The sequence below is a fragment of the Meriones unguiculatus genome, chromosome 10, assembly GCF_030254825.1.
Source record: "Meriones unguiculatus strain TT.TT164.6M chromosome 10, Bangor_MerUng_6.1, whole genome shotgun sequence".
Lineage (NCBI taxonomy): Eukaryota > Metazoa > Chordata > Mammalia > Rodentia > Muridae > Meriones > Meriones unguiculatus.
In genome coordinates, this window is record NC_083358.1 from 7,745,243 (window position 1) to 7,764,993 (window position 19,751).

The window sequence follows — 19,751 nt, forward strand, 5'->3', positions numbered from 1 at the left end:
AACACTGCAGGACACAGGTCCAGCACAAGAAGCAGGGGTACTCACTAGGGACACAGCATCCTCTGGCTGATACTTGCTGAACCCGTGGTATGAGGGCTAGGCACGTGGCAGCCAACATAGTAACAATGACTGTCCCTAGAGACAGGCCTGCTAGTCCTTCCTAGACTACTGGCTTCTTGTAGTTATCCAACCTGGTGCCCCCCCACCTCAGGTCAGCTAATACTGTGAGGGTATTGTAAGCCCTGAGGGGAGGGGTCACCGCTTAAGCCTCTGCGTGTGCAGGGAGGGGACAGGTTACCACAGTACCTTCCTGGCTCCATTCTCACAGAACACAAGCCCTCCTGCTCCCCTCAGACAGACAGCCACGATTAATTGAGGGAGACAGGCTGCTGATTGAATTTTTAATGAGCAGCAACATCTGTTTCCTTCCCCGGGTGCAGCAGCAGGCTGTCTCAGTTCCCTGTGGGGTCCTCATGGGTTCATGACCTCTGACCTGCCCTCCTCAGGAGGGGCATTCACACAGTATCATAAGGGTGGGGGCACACACCCCACCCACACCAGGACAAACAAAGAGACTAGGGGAATGGCCGTCAGGGTGCTGGGGGGAGGAGCGGGAGCAGCATGCCCCACACACAGGCCTGTGGCCTCTCTGACCAGAGCCTGGCCAAACTTGAGCCAGAAACCAGGGAAATAGGTCAGCTGTGGACTAGGGTGCTGCATGGGTGCTGCGGGAAGAAAAAGACCAGGCTTGGGCCCGCCTCAAGGCACCCTCACGGCAGTGGCTGTGGCAGGCAAGACACGCCTGCAGAGCCGCTTGGCACAGCCCAATCCATGAAAGGCATCAGCTGGAGGAGGAGGGAACTGTCATTCTACAGTGATTAGAACAAGGTCTCCACAGTTGGGCAAGGGGGACTTGCCCGTTAGCTTCAAAACAGACCGTTTTTCATTTCATCTCTCCTTACATGACTTCTCCCTGAGAAGGGTCCTGGAGCCACCACTCCCTTGACTCCCAACAGGGGGTACAGCCCCTGGTGACTTTTATGGCCACACTAGAGGGCCCCCCCCCTCCTGGAAAGGATTAAACTCTCTGCTGAGCTCCGAGCATCACCCGCTCGTTGTCCTCCCTGGTGGCATGCAGGTCTCATTAACTGCAGCGTGAACTGCTGGAGCGGAGCCATCACGGCCCTTCTCCAGGTTACTAAATGTTTCTGAGGCAGTAAGGACCCTCTGAGGATAGTGACAGGCTCCGGGCAGAGGAGTCACGAGGCAGAGGCACTTGGAACCTCCTAGGGACAGAGGACAAGCATGAGGTATCTTGGACCTGGGCCAGCGGCTCCAGGCCCAAAGCAGGAACAAGAAGTGACCGCCTGCAAGCTTCTCTCAGGAGCAAACGCAGAGCCAGCCAGCCACCGGGCAGGCTGGCCATCCTCGGGGGAAGCTATATGGAGGTTTCTGTCAGCTGACTCATCGTCTGAGGTCCAAGCCAAAGCTATGGGAGGAGTCAAAGAGATCACAGTGACAACTTTTCTGGCCTCTCTTAAACCAGGACAGGGTGGTTTGGGGCTGCTCTGAGCCAAGCTGCGATTCAGTGACAGAATCTCAAACAGACAGGCTTCCCGGGGTAAGTTCGACTTCAGCCACGGGAGGGAGGCGCCAAGGCTGGTCCCAAGTTTCAGTCAGGAGCCCTCTGGATGCTCTAAGCACCTGAGGACCAGGGACACCCAGCAGACTGGGGCAGATGAAGCCCACACCCTGCCGATCCTGCCCTGGCCCAGCTGGGAAGAGGTACTCTCCTCCCCTCCCCCTCCATCTCTGTGGTTTAATTAGTACTCCTAGCAATATAAACCCTCTGGGAATGGGGCTGGAGAATCCAGGGAAAGCCACAGCTGACAGCGGTTCTTAATTAGCAAGGCCCCCTCCAGGCGCCAGGCGGGTTGGAGGCCCAGCACAGCACAGGGGAAGCTCCAGACACTGGCTCCTCCATTCCAGTTAGGTTAGTATGTGGCCAGCTGGGAGGCTGCAAATACACAAGACCCCTACTCGAGCTGGGATCACTCCCTACTCCCCAAAAGCAGCAGCAGCTAAGGGACCCAAGGCTCAGCCATCACCCCAGGCACTTCCTGGTGTCATCTGTCTCAATCCGTTGCCTCTGGGTAAATCTGACTACGCAGACCCTTACAGAAGTGACTGCAGTTAAGGCCACTAGAGGACACAGTAAGATGCCATCTAAAAGCAAAGGTGCAGCCCTGGAAGGGGAACCCCACCAGCTCTCCTCCGCGTCCCTCCCCGCTTCTGGCATCCTAAACCAAGAAACGTGCCTGTGGTCCTCTGTCACAAGGCTGGTGTAAGGGTCACCTTAATCTTAGCACCTTCCAGCACTGGGTGTTCATCAAGCCCACCCTGCAGAAGAGTCAGAGGACTGGGTGAGACCAGCCTTTAACCCCCGCCTCTGCCGGCTGTGGACAGCCCCCGACCCACCGTGGCCACACCTCTAGACCAGGGCCCTCACCTGGCGGCTCTCGCTCCTCCAGACTCCATTGACGGTTTTGGTGGGGGCAATAGTGACCACAGGAGGAGTGCTGGGGACACTGTGACCCCCGGGGGGGACAATGATGGGGCCCATGGGCACTCGCTTAGGCGTGCTGGCCGGAGAGCTGTGGTTGGTGGCTGGAGAGGATACCGGAGATGACTCGCTACTCAGTGAAGACCCTGTGGAAAGAGAACACAAGCTCAGGGCCACATCACAGCCACACTGCGCGCTGCGCCCAGAATTCTCACTGCGGGTGAGGTCCAAGAGCAGCCAGGTGGCAAAGGACCCACGGCCATTCTACATGAACGGAGGACCCCGTGACACCAGCTGCTCAGTATGGCCCTCTGTGCCTGTGGACAGTGAGGGGCCGAGCTGGGTGCACTGCTTAAGTACTGGGCAGCTTTGCTGGCCTCCCTGTCGTACGGCCTAGAGGTGGACAGCCGGGCGTGGTGGTCCCAGCACTTGGGAGGCAGAGATAGGGAAATCTGAGGAATCTGAGTTCGGGGCCAGCCTGGTCTAAACAGTGGATTTCAGGACAGCCAGGGCTATACAGAAAAACCCCACCTCGAAAAACCAACCTGAGATGTAACTCGCTATTTTAAAACCATGTCAACATGCTGCAGTCTATCTGCCATATCCAGTGACTACTACCATATCTACAATAGCCCCATTAAGAAAGAAACCCCCCCCCACACACACCACACACACACACACACACACTCAATGTGCAGCAAAAGGGAAGAGACATGGCACTGGCCTCTCGACTGCTGAGGCTCATATAAGGCGTGTGTCATTGTACATCGCAGTCCCCAAATACTTCCGGCCAAGTACACCTCTTGTTCACATGCCTACCCATCAGGGCCGCAGCTTAAGGAAGGAACCCCCAGGTCTCAAATGGGCAACAAACCCACTGCCCCTACCCTATGAACTCTTTCAGTCCCTAGCAGGCAGAGCCAGGCCCAAGGCTGGGCCGGGTACACTCTGCCACAGTGGCAGCCCAGCACCTGTCAGCCAAAAAGAAAGCAGCAGCACAGGAAAAACCTCTAAGCTTGGAGATCCAGCAGCTGGGGAGGCCAGCTTCTGGGATCTGAAATGGGCAAGCCACAGGGCTGTGCAGCCAGGCCTGAGGACTGACCCCTGGCACAGGCTGGCTACCGTTCATGAGTCAGGGGAGGGCTTGGCACCCCACACCTCCCCAAATCCAGCAGGGGGGACTCCCCTCTGTGCAGACAAGAAAGCCTGCTGCCTTCTGTGAGCCAGACGGCCACACCCTAGGCCTGCAGTGCCAACTGGGGTACGTGTCCAAAAGCCAGGGCACCCATCCACCAAAGACCCTTGAGAAAGCCCACGAAGTCTGATGTGAACCATGCCTGCAGCCACAGGCTACCCGAGGTCCCAGCCTGGCCTGTTCTATAATGGAATACCCCGACAAGGCCCTCAGCCGCACCCATGAGAAGACGCCAGGAGCAGAGAGCCAACTGAGCACACGCACCGTGGGATCCCACCACCTTGTTCCAAGACAGTACCTCCGAGGGTAGAGCACACTGTCGTTCCTGGGGGGCAGGGGCCCAACTTTTCAGAAACGATCTTACTACATAGTCCAAACTGGCCTAGAACTGACAATCAGGTGTCTCCATGCAGCAATGTCCTTGGGTCCTTCCCAGGAGATCATGGCAGAATGCACAGGTCTTACGTGCTGTCGATTTCTCTGTGTGTTTGTGTGTGCAGGTGCACACATGTGCCAGTAAGCGCGAAAAGGTCAGGCTACAACCTTGGGCGTATTCCCTGTTTCTAAGACAGGTGCTCTCACTGACCCAGAGCTTACCTGTCAGGCTAGCCAGAACGGCAGGGAGCCCTAGGGCTTTGTGTGCCCCCACTTCCCAGGTGGGAGGTGAGCAGTGTCAGACACCCTGGCCGGCTTTCAAGACCTATGTTCTAGGGCTCAAACTCACATCCTCAAGCATTTCACTGACTGAATCATGTCCCTGGCAACTCCTGACCCTCTGCCACCCCTTCTTTTGAGCCCTGGAGCCCTGGCTGGTCTGGACTCATGACAATCCTCCTGCCTTACTGGGATGAAAGGCAGAGCCAAGTGCAGCAAAGCTGGTTTGAGCTCATCACCACCATCAACTTGAGAACATTTTTATGATCTCCGAAGGAGGAGGCATGCACCCACCGGCCACGTCAGCTTCACCCTTGCACCCAGCATCGTGAGTATGTAGGCTCTGCAGGCCCAACACTCTCCCTGGCCCCTCCTGCTGAGTGGTGTTTCCTGTACCAGAACTCCATCATACCTCAAGGTTGCTGACCTTCATTGAGGGGGAATAGTCACCAATTCCTCAGCCAAAGGACAGTTGGCTGGCCCTACCTGACAGCCACCGTGAATAGCAGCTACCTCGAGCTACACAGACATTAATGAACGGGCAGGGAACATGCTTTCTGCATACTGGGACCAAAACAGTTAATACTTCCACACACAGAAGGCCACCACCAGCCAAAGCCGAGGCTGCAGAAGCTGGACCACAGCGGAGGGCTTTGGGCCCTGGGGAGGGACTGGGGACAGGTAGGAGGAGTGACCCTCCTCACCCCAAGTCAGTCAACAGGGACCTCCCAGCCCCTTTGTGCCCCAGTCTGTCTTGGGGGAATGCCCTGCCCAAGGCCAGCCAGCTCAGCTGGGCTCCACCCTACTCCTCCCCACGCTAGCACAGCCCTGCCCAGTGAGAGACTACTGTGGCACAGGCCATGGACAATTAGCAGCCTAATCCCATTGGAGGTGGGAGGCCAGCGCTCACCATCGAGAGCCTTGGGATCAATACCTCACAAGGCGCTGCCAATTAGTGAGGCTGGCGCCTGGCTCCCGGCCCCGTGCTCTCGCTGTGCTGCCGGAGCAGGCAGGTCTGCCATCACTGTAATTAACTGATGCTATTCAGCCAGAATGGCGGAGTGGGTCAGAGAGCAGAGCCAGGCTGCCTATGAAGAGGCGCAGGGGCGGGGGGGGGGGGGGGTAGTGTGTGTGTGTGTATTTGTGTGCCTGTATCACCTTTGCTGACTGACCCCACAGATCAGGCTGGGACCCTATGGGCAGCACATGTTATTAATAGCTGAGGTCCCAAAGGCAAGAGCTTGGGCAGCCTTAGCCAGCTAGTATAGAGATGAGCAGCATCCCACAGACAGCTGCCGAGTACCAACTGCACGCTCCCTCCTGAATTCGTGTGCGTATGTGCGCGCCAGTGTGTGTGTGAAGAAATGGTTCCAGGTGTCTTCCTTAATTGCTCTCCCTGTATTTATTGAGTTGCTCACTGAACCTGCAGCACAACGGAAGTGGCCAGCTTGCCTGGGGATCCTTCCACCTCTGCCTCCTACTCAGGTTCTAGGACCTGAACTAACGTCCTCACATTTGCACAGCATTTGCACAGCGGGAGCTTTAGCCCCAGCTCCCAAAGCCACAGGCCTGGGTCCAGCCAACAAGGAACATGGAGGAAGTAAGGGGGGGGTGTCAAGGTTGTCCCACACAGCTCTGTGTACCTGGGGCTTGACCCTGATCTGTGGCCCAATACCTTGCTCAGCAAGGGAAAGGACGAGCAGCTGAACCAACACCATCAGGACAGGATACCAGAATGAGCCCTTGGCTTCCAAGGGTGGGGAGACTCTTCTCCCCACTAGAATCCCAAGGGTGGGTGGCTTGGGCAGACACAGCCCAACCCCTCCCCATGTGATGAAGATGCAGGTAAAGGATTCTGGGAAGTTACCAAGCAGACCAGCCACAGAGGGTCTCATTCTAGCCTTTGTGAGTGAAGGAGGGCACCTACTGAGTGGCCCCAACCACAGGGCAGGGAAGCCCAAGGGTCCCTGTGCCTGTTCCCATGGCTACTCCTGTCAGGCAGGTATCCTCTGTGCCCAGCTCAGCTTTGAAAGAGCCTCTGGGCGGTGAAAGCTGCTCTATTATGCATCAGGATGCCAGGGGCACTCTGAAAGCCCTGGTGGGAAGCCATGCTGTTATCCAGGAAGCCCACTGGGCTTGCAGCCTGATGTCTCTGCCGGCAGAGGTGGCTCCCACATCTCGGGCTGTCCCTCTCTCTTCCTGTAGACTTGAGCTACTGCCACCAGCCAGCTGGCAGGGCAGGCATCAAGGGACAAGAAATAAAGTCCAACCAACTCTATGGCCAACTGCTGCTTGGGTAACGTGAGTGCTGGAAGCGAAGGACCAAGAAGAGCACAGTGACAAGCACCAAGCAGAGAAGCCCCTTGGGGGCCCCACAGGACCCCACAAACAGCCAGGAATGCAGCAGCAAACACCGGCGAGGGCATCAGCCACACACAACCTGCAGCTTTGAGGAGAGACAGCCGAATAGAACCACAGGATGGCCACGTGCTGCTGCCAGCGGGCCTTCGAGCACGTCACCAACCCGAGGCTGGGTGTCTCAGCCCCCTTTCCCTCAGTGTCTGCGAGAGAAGGGGGCAGGTGCTGAGGCCCTGTACTCAGGACCAGTCATTAAACCCAAGTCAACAATCCGGAAGGGGCTGTGATTTAAGAGGAACGCTTCCCAGGGCCCCGTGACAGGCAAAGACCACGAGCATGGCGCCAGTCCTGGAAGAACTGAGGCTGGGAGGAGCCACCATGTTAGGCCGTTCTGAAGAGCAGAGGGGTATATACACTGAGGAAGGATAGCCGGCAGAGGGGGGCTGGGGAGGGGCAGGACGTCACCCTGGCATCCACAGACTGCTACCCTCCCGTCTCCTCTAGGACAGCTGTGGCTCTGAACTCCTTGCATGGATCTTCCTGCCCTCCCTGGTCTCTTGCTATTTCAATAGCTAACCCCACTGCTCACACCTGAGCCACAGACAGATGGGGCTCCAGACACCCACGGAGACGCCTCCACCCTGCCAGCCGCAGACTGACAGGCAGGCAGGCATGCCAGGCAGGCCATTTGTTTTTGTTGTTTTCTTTGAAAGAGGCAGATTTCCAAGGCGATGCACATAGGGTGTGCCTGTGCCCCTACCCAGCCCACCCCGGGACGGACGTGCAGCCAGGTGGGAGGCCACTTGGATTCAACACAGAGGGATGGATGGTCCCCGGCCTCTGCCTCTTAGGGGCTGCACACGGGTTTCACCCACCACCCATGGTAACTAGACGGCCCTTGGTTACAAGGCGTGTGACAAGATGGGCGGGAGGCAAGGACTAGCAGAAGACTCAGAGACGAGGGATGTCTAATCAGAAGCTCACCCACTGCAGCCCACCCTCGAGGCCTGGCTCCCCACAGGTGACTAAGTGGCGAAGGATCTCCCCCCCCCCCCGTGTGCTTCCTGGGAAGGAAAGAGGGGGCCCAAGGCCCCAGGTGTCCTGGAACCAAGGGTACACACAGCTCTGAGTGCTGTGTGGGCCTCCCGATCGTCAGCCAAGGACATGTGGGCTCCGCCGCGGCCCCACCCCCCTCAGCAGACGGCACCAGGGCCCCATGGGAGAGGAGCAGATTGCCACACAGCTTGGGCCCCGCCTGGCAGCACCCAGCTTCATTTCTCACAGGTGGGGGCAGTGGTGGGGGCTCTTACAGCTTGCTCTCCACGGAGGCCCAGGAGCCTTTGCCTAGGGCAGCTCTGAGAGCTGCCTGTGGGGGCCAGGCTAGCGGCTTGAGACATGGCTCAAGGTCTGAGTTCCCAGAGGCCCCCTGGGGCTCCCATACCCTTTATCCAGAAACTCAGCAAGTCCACTGAACACTTCGGACCCCTACAGGGCAGTGGGATGGACAGGGCTGGCAGGAGGGCCCACAATGACCTCCAAGCTGGGCTCGGAGGAATGATGAGGTCTGCGTGAAAGGGCCTCTGGGTGCCTCTCTGAGGAAAGGAATAGCTGAGAAGCTGAGCTTCTGTGCTGCCACACATGGATGGAGGCAGCTTCAGAACTGCTGAGCAGCCTGGGCTCGTTACCTGGAACTCAGTGTAACGGGAGTTTCTTAAGGAGCCAGGGCAGGAGAGACCGAGGGGTCCGGCCTGGGGCTGGATCGAAGCTCACAACGCAGCCTTCTTTTGCAGAAACCAGTTTTGTACAAGCTGGGATGCTCCTTATGTGCTTCATACTCCCAGGCATGGCCCCAGAGGTAGGCCCGAAGTCGGTGGACCTGCAGTTGCCAGGTCTGGCCAGACCAGGAGAACCAGCCACAGCAGTGGGGACCCATGATGGCTGAGCAGCTGCCCCCAGGTGTTCCCTAGTTTAGGGAGTGGGAGGGGGGGCATAGGCAGTGGCAGCAGGAGTGGGAGGTGGCGGTGGGAACAATCAGGGACCCCCAAAGAGAGCACGCAGGAAGGCAGTCATCAGGGTCGCATTTAGTTATGCGGTCTGTATCCATTCTGCATGTTCCCACTGGGTCAACAGACTCTACCAGAGGCAGTCTTCATGCAACCCCCAAAAAGCAGAGGCTCGGAGAGGTAAGCCAACCTGCCCAGGCACACAGCAGGGCGAACCCCCAGCATCTTCCGGTCTGGCAAACCTTGGCCTTGCCACCGCTACAAGAGTTAGGCCAGGGTTCCCACCTGGCCCACCTGGTTGTGCCTGAGGCCACACCCCGGGATACCCTCACGGGAACCTTGGAGAATATGGAAGGGGCTGGCTTCTCCTCACTCCCCATCTGCCTCTCTCTCAAGGCAGAGCAAATGAGATGGCATGCTGATTGCGCTGTCTGGATTGAAATTCTTCAACGGCGCCCTCGAGACAGGATGAAGAGAGACATCAGCCACAGGAGCCTAAGCGAGCACGGTCAGATGGCTAAAAATACGACAGTGTCTCCAGGAAGGGTGGGCACGGGGCAGAGCGTCAGGGGTGGAGGGAAGAGGAGCCAGGCCCCCAGAAGGGCAACAGCAGCAGCTCTGGAAGCCACCCACTCCCACTCACCATCCTTCCGCCGCTGGAGGGGGGCTGGGAGCCAGTCCTCCGAGTGGGCAGCTCAGATACCTGCCCTGTGGGGGCCTCAGGACACATGTCTGGAATTGGCTGAGATCATTGCCCTCAACCTTCAGGCTCAACTTCCCCTCCCAGTGACACAGACAGAGATTGAAAGATGGGGAGGGGGTTTGTGGGGGAGGGACGTGAAGTGCCACAGTGAGAGACGGGAGCTGGGCCCAGTGAGGGATGCATGCCCTGCATAGTGGCTCAAAGGATGGAACAAGGGCAGGGAGCACACGGCAGATGCATGGACCCAGCCTCACACTGCATGGACAGCAGGCTGGGGGCTGGGCAGCTGGGGAGCAGCTGAGGCCAGATAAAGGGGTAACCCTGCAGGGGGACACAAAAACATATTCTGGTATTCCAGAGGAGGTCAGCTGCACAACTACTAAAAGCTGAGCAGGACCGGTCATCCGGTTCAGGGGTGGAGCTTGCCTGGCATGCACAAATGAGACCCTGGGTTTGATCCCTGGTACTGCGTAAGCTAGGTACTAGATGCCCATCATCAAAAGATCGGGAATTAAAGGTCAGCCTCAGCTATACAGACAGTCCCAAGGCTAACCTGGGCTACAAGACACCCAGCCTCAAGAAAATATTTAAGCCGGACGTTGGTGGCACACGCCTTTGATCCTAGCACTCTGGGAGGCAGATCTCTTTTGAGTTTGAGGCTAGCTTGGTTTACAGAGTGAGTTCCAAGACAGCCAGGGCTATACTGAGAAACCCTGTCTTGAATAAAAACAAGCCCTCTCTCAAAAGTTCTCAGTAGCCAGAAGCAGCAGGGGACAGGAGGATTCACCGCTGTGGCACGGGTCTCAAGACATGACCCCCCCTGAACTTTAGCTTTTAGTAGCCGTACAACACGCCATCCCAGCAATGCCGCCAGGTCCAAGCTGAGGTGGAAAAGACTCACCAAGGGTCCTGGCAACACAAATGAGGACCTGAAAACTAAGGAGGGGATAGGCCTTAGCTTTGCTGTGCTGTCAAGATGCCCACAGTTTCCAACAAGGTGGCAGACAAGAGCCCAGGCCCAGCTGGACACCAGTGTCAGGATGTCCCTGGGTCCCCAAGCTACCCTGTGCCCACAGACAACAAGCAACCCAAGCCTGAGGTCCCCATCTGCACGTGAGGAAGACTCAGGAGACAAGCTGGCGGACACAAGCCTTGGCCAACAGCACCGCCACCTCAATCCTCCCTGTCCCAGTGTGGTGCATAGTTCCCGGGCATCAGGTGGCCAGGTCACAACCAAGAAAGGACAAGCCTGGTGGACATGCCACCTGTTGTTCACCATCGACCACATTCCCGTTCAACTGAGGCCCGAAGCCTTTGGCACTTGGCTCACCAACTGACCCTAGGATTGCACTGGACACTGGGAGAGCCTGGACGGCGGAGACGGGCAGAGCAGCTTCTTCCTCAGGGTCACCAAAACCAGGCCAGCACCCAACAAAGGCAGGCTGTCTCAGGTGTGGGTCTTGCCAGCAGCCCCCTCTACTGTGTGGAGACAGATTACCTTCCCTCCTGATCTGGTACTCCCACTGGCCATTCCGGCCACACCTCACCTCTGCCAGCAACTAGGGCAGAGAACGCTGGGAAGCCAGGCAACCCTGGCCGCCTCATCCCGAGCATGCTTCCATTCCTCTGCAGGCCCGAGTGTAAGCAAAGCCACTGACGGCTCCTGCAGCACCTCGGGGCCCAGGGCCTTTGAGGCAAAGCAGATGGCTACAGGGTTTTCATGCTTTGGCCATCGGCCTCTGATCAGCGAGTCCAGATTAGCAGGATCCAAAGGGCTCACGTGTTCAGGCATAAACTGACTAAACTGTGCCACTGGGTTATCACAGGACACAAGAAGTGTCCCAAAACCAGAGCCAAAGGGGGCTTGCCTGAGAGAGCCTTGTGTCAACAAGATGACCGAATTCAGAAAGAGCCAAGCTTTGCCCAAATCAGCACAATGTGTCCCAGCTCAGGAGGCTTCAGGAAACAAATCTCTGGTCCATCTAGAGCATGTGCCCACTCTGTCACAAGCAAGAGCCACAAGGATACAGGCTATAGCGGGGTTGGCTATATCAGAAACCTCATGCCCTTTGCTACACACACCAAGGATGGCACTAATAGGCAAATTACGGGCAAGAGGCCATACCAGACTGAGGCAGGGCAACAGGACACAGCCATTCTCAGAATCTACAGCAGTAGCAAGTCCACTTGCCCACCAATGACATTTACAGTGGCCACTGAAGCTAAGGAGGGCAGAGGCAGGCAGAGAGGAAGGCACAGTGAAGCAGAGCGTAGGGCTAGGGTCAGGGCCAGATGTAGGATGGCAGCGGCACCAGGCCAGCCCTGCCTGCGTCAGTGGGGGAGGGGAGGTACAGGTGGACCACAGGCTGCACAGACAGCCATCTCCCGTGGCCATGCCAGCCAGAGCGATGCACTGAGGGGCAGGGGCATCCCGTGAGCTGGTGGCCTGGTGCCTCTTACCTCTGGGCTCCTCTGCCTGTTTGGCGAGCTTGCGCAGCGCAGCAGCAAAGCTGGAGGATGGCGCAGCCTGGGCCGACAGCGCACTGCTGGTGGCCGGGCTACCGGTGGGCACCAGGGCGCCATTGAGTGGCGAGGGGGTGAGGGGGTTGACGGTGGCGGTGGTCCTGGTCGCCGTGGAAAGCATCCCTATTGAAGGGGACTTGGGCTCATGGCTCATGCCTGAAACAGGAAAAGAAGAACCAGTGTCACCCAGAGAGCAGAGCGCCAGCACCAAAGGGGCTGCAGCAGCAGCATGCAGCAAGAGCCGAGGGCCACAGGAGCGGAGCACAGCCAGCGCTGCAGACAGCAGACCCATACCCACAGTCCATCTGCCCACACAGCTCTGAGGGCACCCCAGCGGTGCTGTACTCTGGACCAGCTCTCCAGAGCCACACCTTCAGAGAGTACTCCAAAGTGCCATATGCAGGGCCCCACCAGACCAAGGGCTGAGGAGCGAGACCGAAGCTGGGAAATGACTGAAAACACAACACAAACAAGCAGCTGACAGGCACGGGCACCTGAGAGGCCTGCACAACAACGGCCCCTCCATACAGAAGGAAGCTGAGGTCTTATGTATCCAAGGCCCATGGCGTCAACACAGACCCAGCACCTAGACCACTCTCCCCCACCTCCCCCTCACTGCTCTGCTACTGATCTACCCCAGGTCAGGTCCGTCCCCAGGCTGTCAGGGCTCTACCTGAAAAAAACTAGATTGAAATCCACCCTCCATCCTACTCTGTGGCCTGGACATGCTGGCCTTTCCCTCAGAGGGAGACACAATGCTCAGGGCAGGGTGCACCCCCCCCAACTTCTACCCTCCAGCTCTTCCGGTCCCCATCCAGCGCCAAGCCGCTTCCCATCTGTGGGTCTGGGGAAGAGGCCGGTTTCACAGAAGCCACACCACAGAGCAGTTTCTCACGAACTCCCACCCCCATCCTCCTCTGGCTCCTGCTTCCTCCACACGGGTGCACTCAGTAAGGCCACCAGACCAGCAGCTTCGTGAGGGGGGAACAGTGAGGTCCTACGCCCCAGCAAGGGCTGGTATCTGAGGAACAAAGGAGTCCCAGAGCACAGGGGCTGGCTCCCAGCTGTGGCCAGGCCCCACGCTGCACAGACCGTTATCTTGGAGCAACAGGCCACTGAGCCCAGAGGCTGACCTGTGTCCATACCGTCCCGGGGACAGCTTAGCAAGGCTCAGGTCACGTCAGGGCAGCTCTAGACAAGTGCTTCTCAACCTGTGGGTCCCGACCCCTTTGGGGGAGAGTCAAATGGCCCTTTCGGAAAACAGGTATTTATATTAAGATTCATTAACAATAGCAAAATTACAGTTACAAAGTAGCAACGAGGTAATTTTATGGTTGGGGTCACCACAACGAACTGTATCAAAAGGGTCCAAGTGCCAGCAAGGTTGAGAACCACTGCACTCACTGGTCACATAAGCAGCTTAGGAGGTGGCCAAACCATACTTGGCCACCCCTGCTTGTCACCTTTGTATTTCAAGGAGGGCAGATGGGGAGAGTGAGGCCAGGTGTACCGAGGCTGGCCCGATGTCACAGTTGAACGGGCATGTTCTCATTCTTCTCACACCGGTGCCCAGCCCACAGCCACCACGCACACTCATTGCTCTGTGACCCCAGTGGTTTAAAACATGCCCGGGGCTCGTCACTCAACCCTCCCGAGAGGTAGAGACATGTGATGGGTAGGGGCGAAGAATGGCTGACACCTCATTTCCAGCATACGTACTGTGGTAGAAGGGACACTACAGCTTAGAGGGGTGGTGAGGGGGACAGACGCCATCACTGGCCCCACCCCCTTCTTGCCTTCCGGTTGCTAGGGCAGACAGGCAGCACTCAGCCACAATGCCAGACAAGAGGCTGCCACAGTCCTTGGGAGAGTCCAGTTTCGGTCACCCCACAGACCTCATCCTTGACTCTGAGCTGGACCCATGCAGCTAAGCTTACACAGTCCTGGACCCACAGACTCCAGGCACTAGGAGGTGCTCCTCTACTCACGGCACCAACTTTGGGGTGGTTTACTATATTGGGCAAGATCCGGAATGAGCTGTTAACCTCAGCAGATCAGAAGCCAAGAGACGCCAACCTCCACCGACACCTCACAGCCACCTCCATGGCATCACACAACTCGACGCCAGTGAGCTGCCCCTGCCTCCACCCCTTCTCCTCCCATTCAGGGGAAGGTATCCTTGGATTCACTTCACAGACATGAGTGGGTAGGCCTGGCACAAGGGTGGGTCGAGCAGGGCTGGGACCGCTCCAGCCCAGCGGCATGTCCCCATGTGAAACAAGCTGCCTCAGACCCAGCGGGAGCATGCAAATTCTGGGGGCTCACAGCTACACCAGGCAGGCCGAGGCAGACGGACATGCTGAGAGCTGCAGCGCGCTGTACAGCTGCAGGCCCATCCCCCAAATCTGAGGGGAGCGTGCAACCGTGGGGGCCTTCAAGACACCTAGGGGCCTGAGCAGGCATGGCAGGATGGCAGAGGATGGGGTTTGTGGGCAGGACCTCCCCGGACCGCATGCTGTCAGTATCCCCATCATCTCCCTGTGGGAGACCCAGACAGGTACCCCACCAACAGTCAGAGGGCAAGGGACCCTAGCCTGGGGCCTCCCAACAGGCTCAGGCCCAGGGCATCTTTGCCCCTCCTTCCACCCTTGGGGGTGGGCGGGTCCCCCAACGCTAGGTCCTGCAGGTATCAGTATGTTCCCAGCCTGGGAAAGCTGTTCTGATGTCAGGTCACTTAAAATAGAATTCCAAATGAGCGGCTTCATTAGGGGGAGTCTAAAATTAGCACTACTCCTCCTCACATGCGCACATGGGGCTGGCGGGGGAGGGGCAGGGAACAGCCTCGGGTACCAAAGAGGATCCGCTGCCAAACTGGGGGGAGCTGGAGAGTCCCTTCACTCACTGGCCTAGACCCATCAAGGCTGATGTCTGTTCTGTGCCTGCCTGGCACCCTCAGAAGACAAGCCACCGCCAACAGGCAGGTCGGTGTCGGTGGAGGCTCCGGTGCGGCAGGCAGGGGCAGCAGAAAGGAGAGATGAGGGCACAGGATGCCTGCTCTCCCTGCCCTCATTAGGGGGTATTTATTAACTTCTCTGCTCCCAGCCGCTCACTGAACCCTCATCTATGTGACCAGCTCTTGTGAATTCATTATCCTACCAGCTGGGAATAAGCTCTGTGGTGCAAGGGCCGTGATGGATGAAGCCAAGGGCTGCCTGCACAGTCCATGCTCTCCAGATGAGCAGCTCAGTGGGGAAAGGAGCCTGGATCTAGGTGGCCGCCTCCTGTGCTCCTCTGCACAGGCTCCTCCCTGCTGCCTCATCTAAACACTCACTCAGCTTTCTTCTCTCTAGACCCGTCCATCCAGAACCCAGTGCTGAAAGCTTGGGCTTCTGCCAGAAGCCATGAACAGTATCCACGAAATGGCCTGGGACAGCCAGGCTGCCTGGCTGGCGCACCCTGCCTTGACTGCCCTACAAAGACTGATGTCTCCTTTAGGTTCCCCTGCCAAGGGAGGAGACCCCAGAGCACCAGGCAGGTGACACTGCCCAACTCACCCCGCTCTGGTCCTGCACTGTTGACCCTAGCGGGCTTCACGGGTGGGGGGTGGGGGGTCTCTAATGCCACTTCCCTCCTGCTGTACGTCAGAAGTTATTAATCAGCCCGGCCTCCCTCCCGTTGAGGCCGTAATTACCGACCCTTTCATCCCAGCTCCTCCCGGCACCAGACCTCAGGCTTGCTCCTTCTGCTCTGTAATTACCAGCTAATAGCTGAGATGAATTTTCTGGAGGCCCCGTTCAAGCACCAATCCGCCCCCTCCTCCCCCCAGCAGCCCCTCACCCTGGGGTAATTACGCCCTGGGAGGCTGCACCCAGCAGAGCCAGGCTCTCAAGCAGCGTGGGCCCGGATGCTCTATCTGGCCTTCTCCGTCGTTTTTCATTACCACACACTGAAATGTTTGTGCACAGACAGACGCCGGCCCAGCACAGGCTCCGTGCCCGCCCCTGTGATCCCGCTGCCCAGAGGGTGATGCTTCTGCAGCTCTAACAAGGCTGGGTCACCCTGCTGCAGGGACCTGGCGGCTGCGGCAGTGTGGGGTGCCACGTGATCCTGGAGCCTGGACGGCTTCATAATAAATTCATTATTATGAGTGCCGCCACCGGCTTGTTCTGAGCGCACCCATGTGAGGCAGCTTCTCTGGGCTGGGGGCAGGGAGGCCGGCGGATGTTAGGGGTGAGCCCACCCCCAGGCTGCTAGGCACTGCCCACTCCCCGCTCCAGAGGTCAGTTCCCCCAGGAACCCCCTCACGAGGCATCAGAGCGGGGAAAGCAGAGCAGATGGTGGCTCCTGACCCAAGACCGTGAAAGCAGAGGAAGCAGCAGGCAAGTGGAGGCGGCTTGGGTATGACAGGGACTCTGATCTGTGAGTCAAGGGGGAACCAGGCAGCCGGGCAGAATGAGGGGGGGAGGCAGGAGCGGATGCCCACCTCACACAGCTGACAGGGATAGGCGGGGCCTGCCCACAGCATTCAGGGAGAGCCTAAGCTGCCTCTGAGGGCCCCTGCAGTATCTGTGAGGACAGAGGATAGGGACCTCTGGTACCCCCCTCCCCCGGCCTTTCCCTGACCACCACCAGGCTGTCAAAGGCCCTGCCAACTGAGCGTTCAGAAAAACTTGGGAGTGTGACGTGACAGGCGGGCCACACACACGGGTGGATTGAAAAGGTGCAAAGAAACGAGGTACAGCAAGGGATGGCGTGCAAACTCCTCACCGAGACTACTCAGGGCGCTGCGGAGCACCATGGGTTCAAGGCCAACCTAAACTTGGTGAGAAACCATCTTAAAAACAAGTAGCAAAAAGAAGGCGAGGATGAACTCAACAGTAGAGGGCTTACATGGCATGGCAAGGCCCCGGGTGCAGAACTCAGCATGACAGAGAGAGAGTGGGAAGAAAGAGCCACGAGGTTCTATGGCTGCAGCTTCGGCTTTAGGAGGATGGTACTGGGCAAGTCAGTCTGTGGCCAACTGACAAAGGCCTCCCAGGAATCACCTGGTGAGGTATGCAAAGCAACAGACCAGGAGGCTCAGGGGTTCCCAGGCGGCAGCAGGGATGAAATCAGGCAGCAGATGGCAACGGCATTTGACGCGATCATTCTAAGTGGCGGCTGTGCGTGAGAAGGCTGGCGCTGGCAGATGAAGGGCTGCACAGCCACACACACCAGCTCAGCAGAAACCCACCGGAGAGGAGGGCCCCTGAGGTGCACAAGCCAGTGATCGCCGCTGAGACTAATGGCTCAGGGCTTAGCCCTGACCCCACGACAGTCAAGTAGCAACGGCAGAAAGTGGCACCAGCCTGGCACCAGGTGTGCGCGCGCACATGCCTTCTGTAACCATGATGCTACCCCACAGGAACCCTTCACAACGGCGGGGCCCACAAACCAACCAGAGCGACAGGCGGGTGAGACAGGTCACCAGTCATGGCTCAGTAGACAGAGCTGATCCTGTCCTCCCCTCTCCGGCCCTTTTCAGTTGCTAACACTGGGGACACAGGGGCCTCACTATGTCCTGTCCTCGGCCTGACTGCTGTGTCTGGCCCAGCCTGTCTCCTGAACATGGAGGCTCTGCCATTCCCCAGTCTAGTCAGGTATTTTACCCAGAGGGCGACTGAGGCTGGAGAGAACCACACCTCAGCTAGGCTTAGCCTGTTACCTGTGTCCCACTGTGTATACCACTGAGTCAGGACCCATTAGGCAGGAGAGAAGGCTGGGAATGGCCCAAGTAAAGGTCAGAGAGCCTTCAGCAGCCCTTGGCCCTGACAGAGCAGGCGGCTGTCCTGGGGAGCCCACCGTTTGCCGCCGTGCCCGTTACAGGGGGACAAGGAGGACAGAGAGGGTGCCACTGCAGAAAAACAGGCAATGTCTCCCAGCAGCAGTTTCTGCGCACTGCAGTGAGCCCCAAGTGGCCCGTGGCACCTTCAGGCTTCGTCAGTCACAAAGAGCCCTTTTAGCAGAAGCTACTGGCCTCCTCCCCAAGTCCTACAAACAAACGCCCAAGCTGTCCAGGACTGAGGCCATGTGCCTCCAAGTTTCCATGGGGTGGTGGCCAGGGGCCAGCAGGTTGAGGCCAGCCCCTGAGTACTCCACACCTGATGAGAGGCTACAGGCATGTGACACCCAATTCCCCAGGGATTCCCAGGCCCCACCAACACAGGCCCTCCATCCCCACTTCCTGTTTAAGCTGGATGCTGAGCAGACCCAGAGGCCTACTTGACAGGTGGGGACAGAAGACCTATCCCCAGAGCTGGAGAGCAGGACACACACCAGTCACCTGCCAGTATTGTCAGCAGCTGCTACAGACGGTCACACGCAGATTCCTGACAGAGGGCTGGGGCCAGCAAGGCCTAGCCAGGCGCTTCCCCTCTAGCCAGGAGGTAGGTGCACAGCCTAATGGAAGCCATGGTCTGCATCGAAGCCCCTTGGTCCTGGCCAGCTGACAGCTCCACAGGCTGGGCACTTCTGAGGGTCACCCTCATCTTCTCAGGACAACCGTGGGGAAGAGAGACAACTGCGCCCTGCTTACTCTGGCTACACTGGAAGGGGTGAGCATCCTAAGACAGGATTCAGGTCAAAATGAAGATCCGGTTTCTTTAAAGCTTCCGAAGCCACAAAACCACAAATCCCCAACTCAGGGGTCCCAGAGCTTGTCTCTAGGCCTCAGGCAGCCACACTCCTGAACACTGGCCACACAAGCATGCTGGACAGTACATGGAGTCCACGGGAGCTGGAGACACTGGGTCCCACCAGGATCCTCAGGTTCCTTACTGCCAGCATGCTGACTCCTTCCTGGACTCAAGAGGAAGTGGGGGAGGGGCCCACCCAGGAGGCTGCCCTCTCTTGGAGCCTGTCATTCCAACCAGATTCAGGATGTGCCCCGTATTATAAACAGTTGAGCTGCTTGTTTCTGGCCAGCATGCTGCTCACTAGGAAAGGTCCCGACCACCCAGCCTGACAACTGGGGTTGGAAGGAGGACGGAAAGCTAAGCCCACAGGTTGCCTGGCCTTCCCACACACGTGGTGGTGCATGTCCACCGAATAAAGCGACGCTAACTGCAAAATTAAAGAAAAAGACCCATTTGGGGTCTAGGATGTGTCTCTCAGGGGCAGCCTGCTTGCCTGGACACGAAGGTTCATTCTCCTAGCTGTTCAATGTGGCAGCTGTATCTCCAGGGCTTTCCTGGAAACCGACGGTGCGCACAAACGCAGATGACAAGAGTCCTGCACGACAGCTCTTTAAGCAGCCATTCCTGAGTACTGGCCCTCCCCAGGGCCAGCTATCCCGGACGAAGTTACTCAGGGATTGAAGGAAAGCGCCAGAACATCGTGTCAGTATCAGACCCCTCTACCACCTTCAAAACCCAACACGCCATGCACAGACATCATTAAATGTCTCCTTGGGTGGGGATCCTCGAAAAACTTCCCCATAGACGCCTACAAACACGGCAAGCGGGTCGCCATCTCCAGGCTGCGCATGCTCTTCGTCCACTTCTGAGTGGCCAACCACCTACAAGCAAATCATCTTGGCAACTTAAGCGTAACTTCCACATCCTGCAGAATCCGAACTGGGAACTTTTGGGGGAGGGGGAGGGCCTTGAAGTGCAACCCAGACTTGACCCTACCCTGCATCAGCTCTCGTGAAGTTCCCCGGGACCAGAGATTCCCACGTGGGGAGACAGCCCTCCCAGGCAAGGCTGGCTAGGC

General features: G+C 58.0%; 1 protein-coding gene across 8 annotated transcripts in view; it reads right to left on the reverse strand.

The window, feature by feature from the left end:
* Window positions 1–19,751, reverse strand: part of Gse1 (Gse1 coiled-coil protein) — a 332,612-nt gene that overhangs the window by 16,758 nt on the left and 296,103 nt on the right. For 5 of the 8 annotated variants that reach the window (XM_060391873.1, XM_060391874.1, XM_021641522.2 and 2 more), the window contains 2 exons: window positions 11,937–12,155; window positions 2,510–2,709 (listed from right to left, as the gene is read on the reverse strand). In XM_060391873.1, the coding sequence (XP_060247856.1) occupies window positions 2,510–2,709; window positions 11,937–12,155 (419 nt within the window). The remainder of the gene's footprint in view (window positions 1–2,509; window positions 2,710–11,936; window positions 12,156–19,751) is intronic. The other 3 variants (XM_060391875.1, XM_060391877.1, XM_021641525.2) reach the window with 1 other exon arrangement.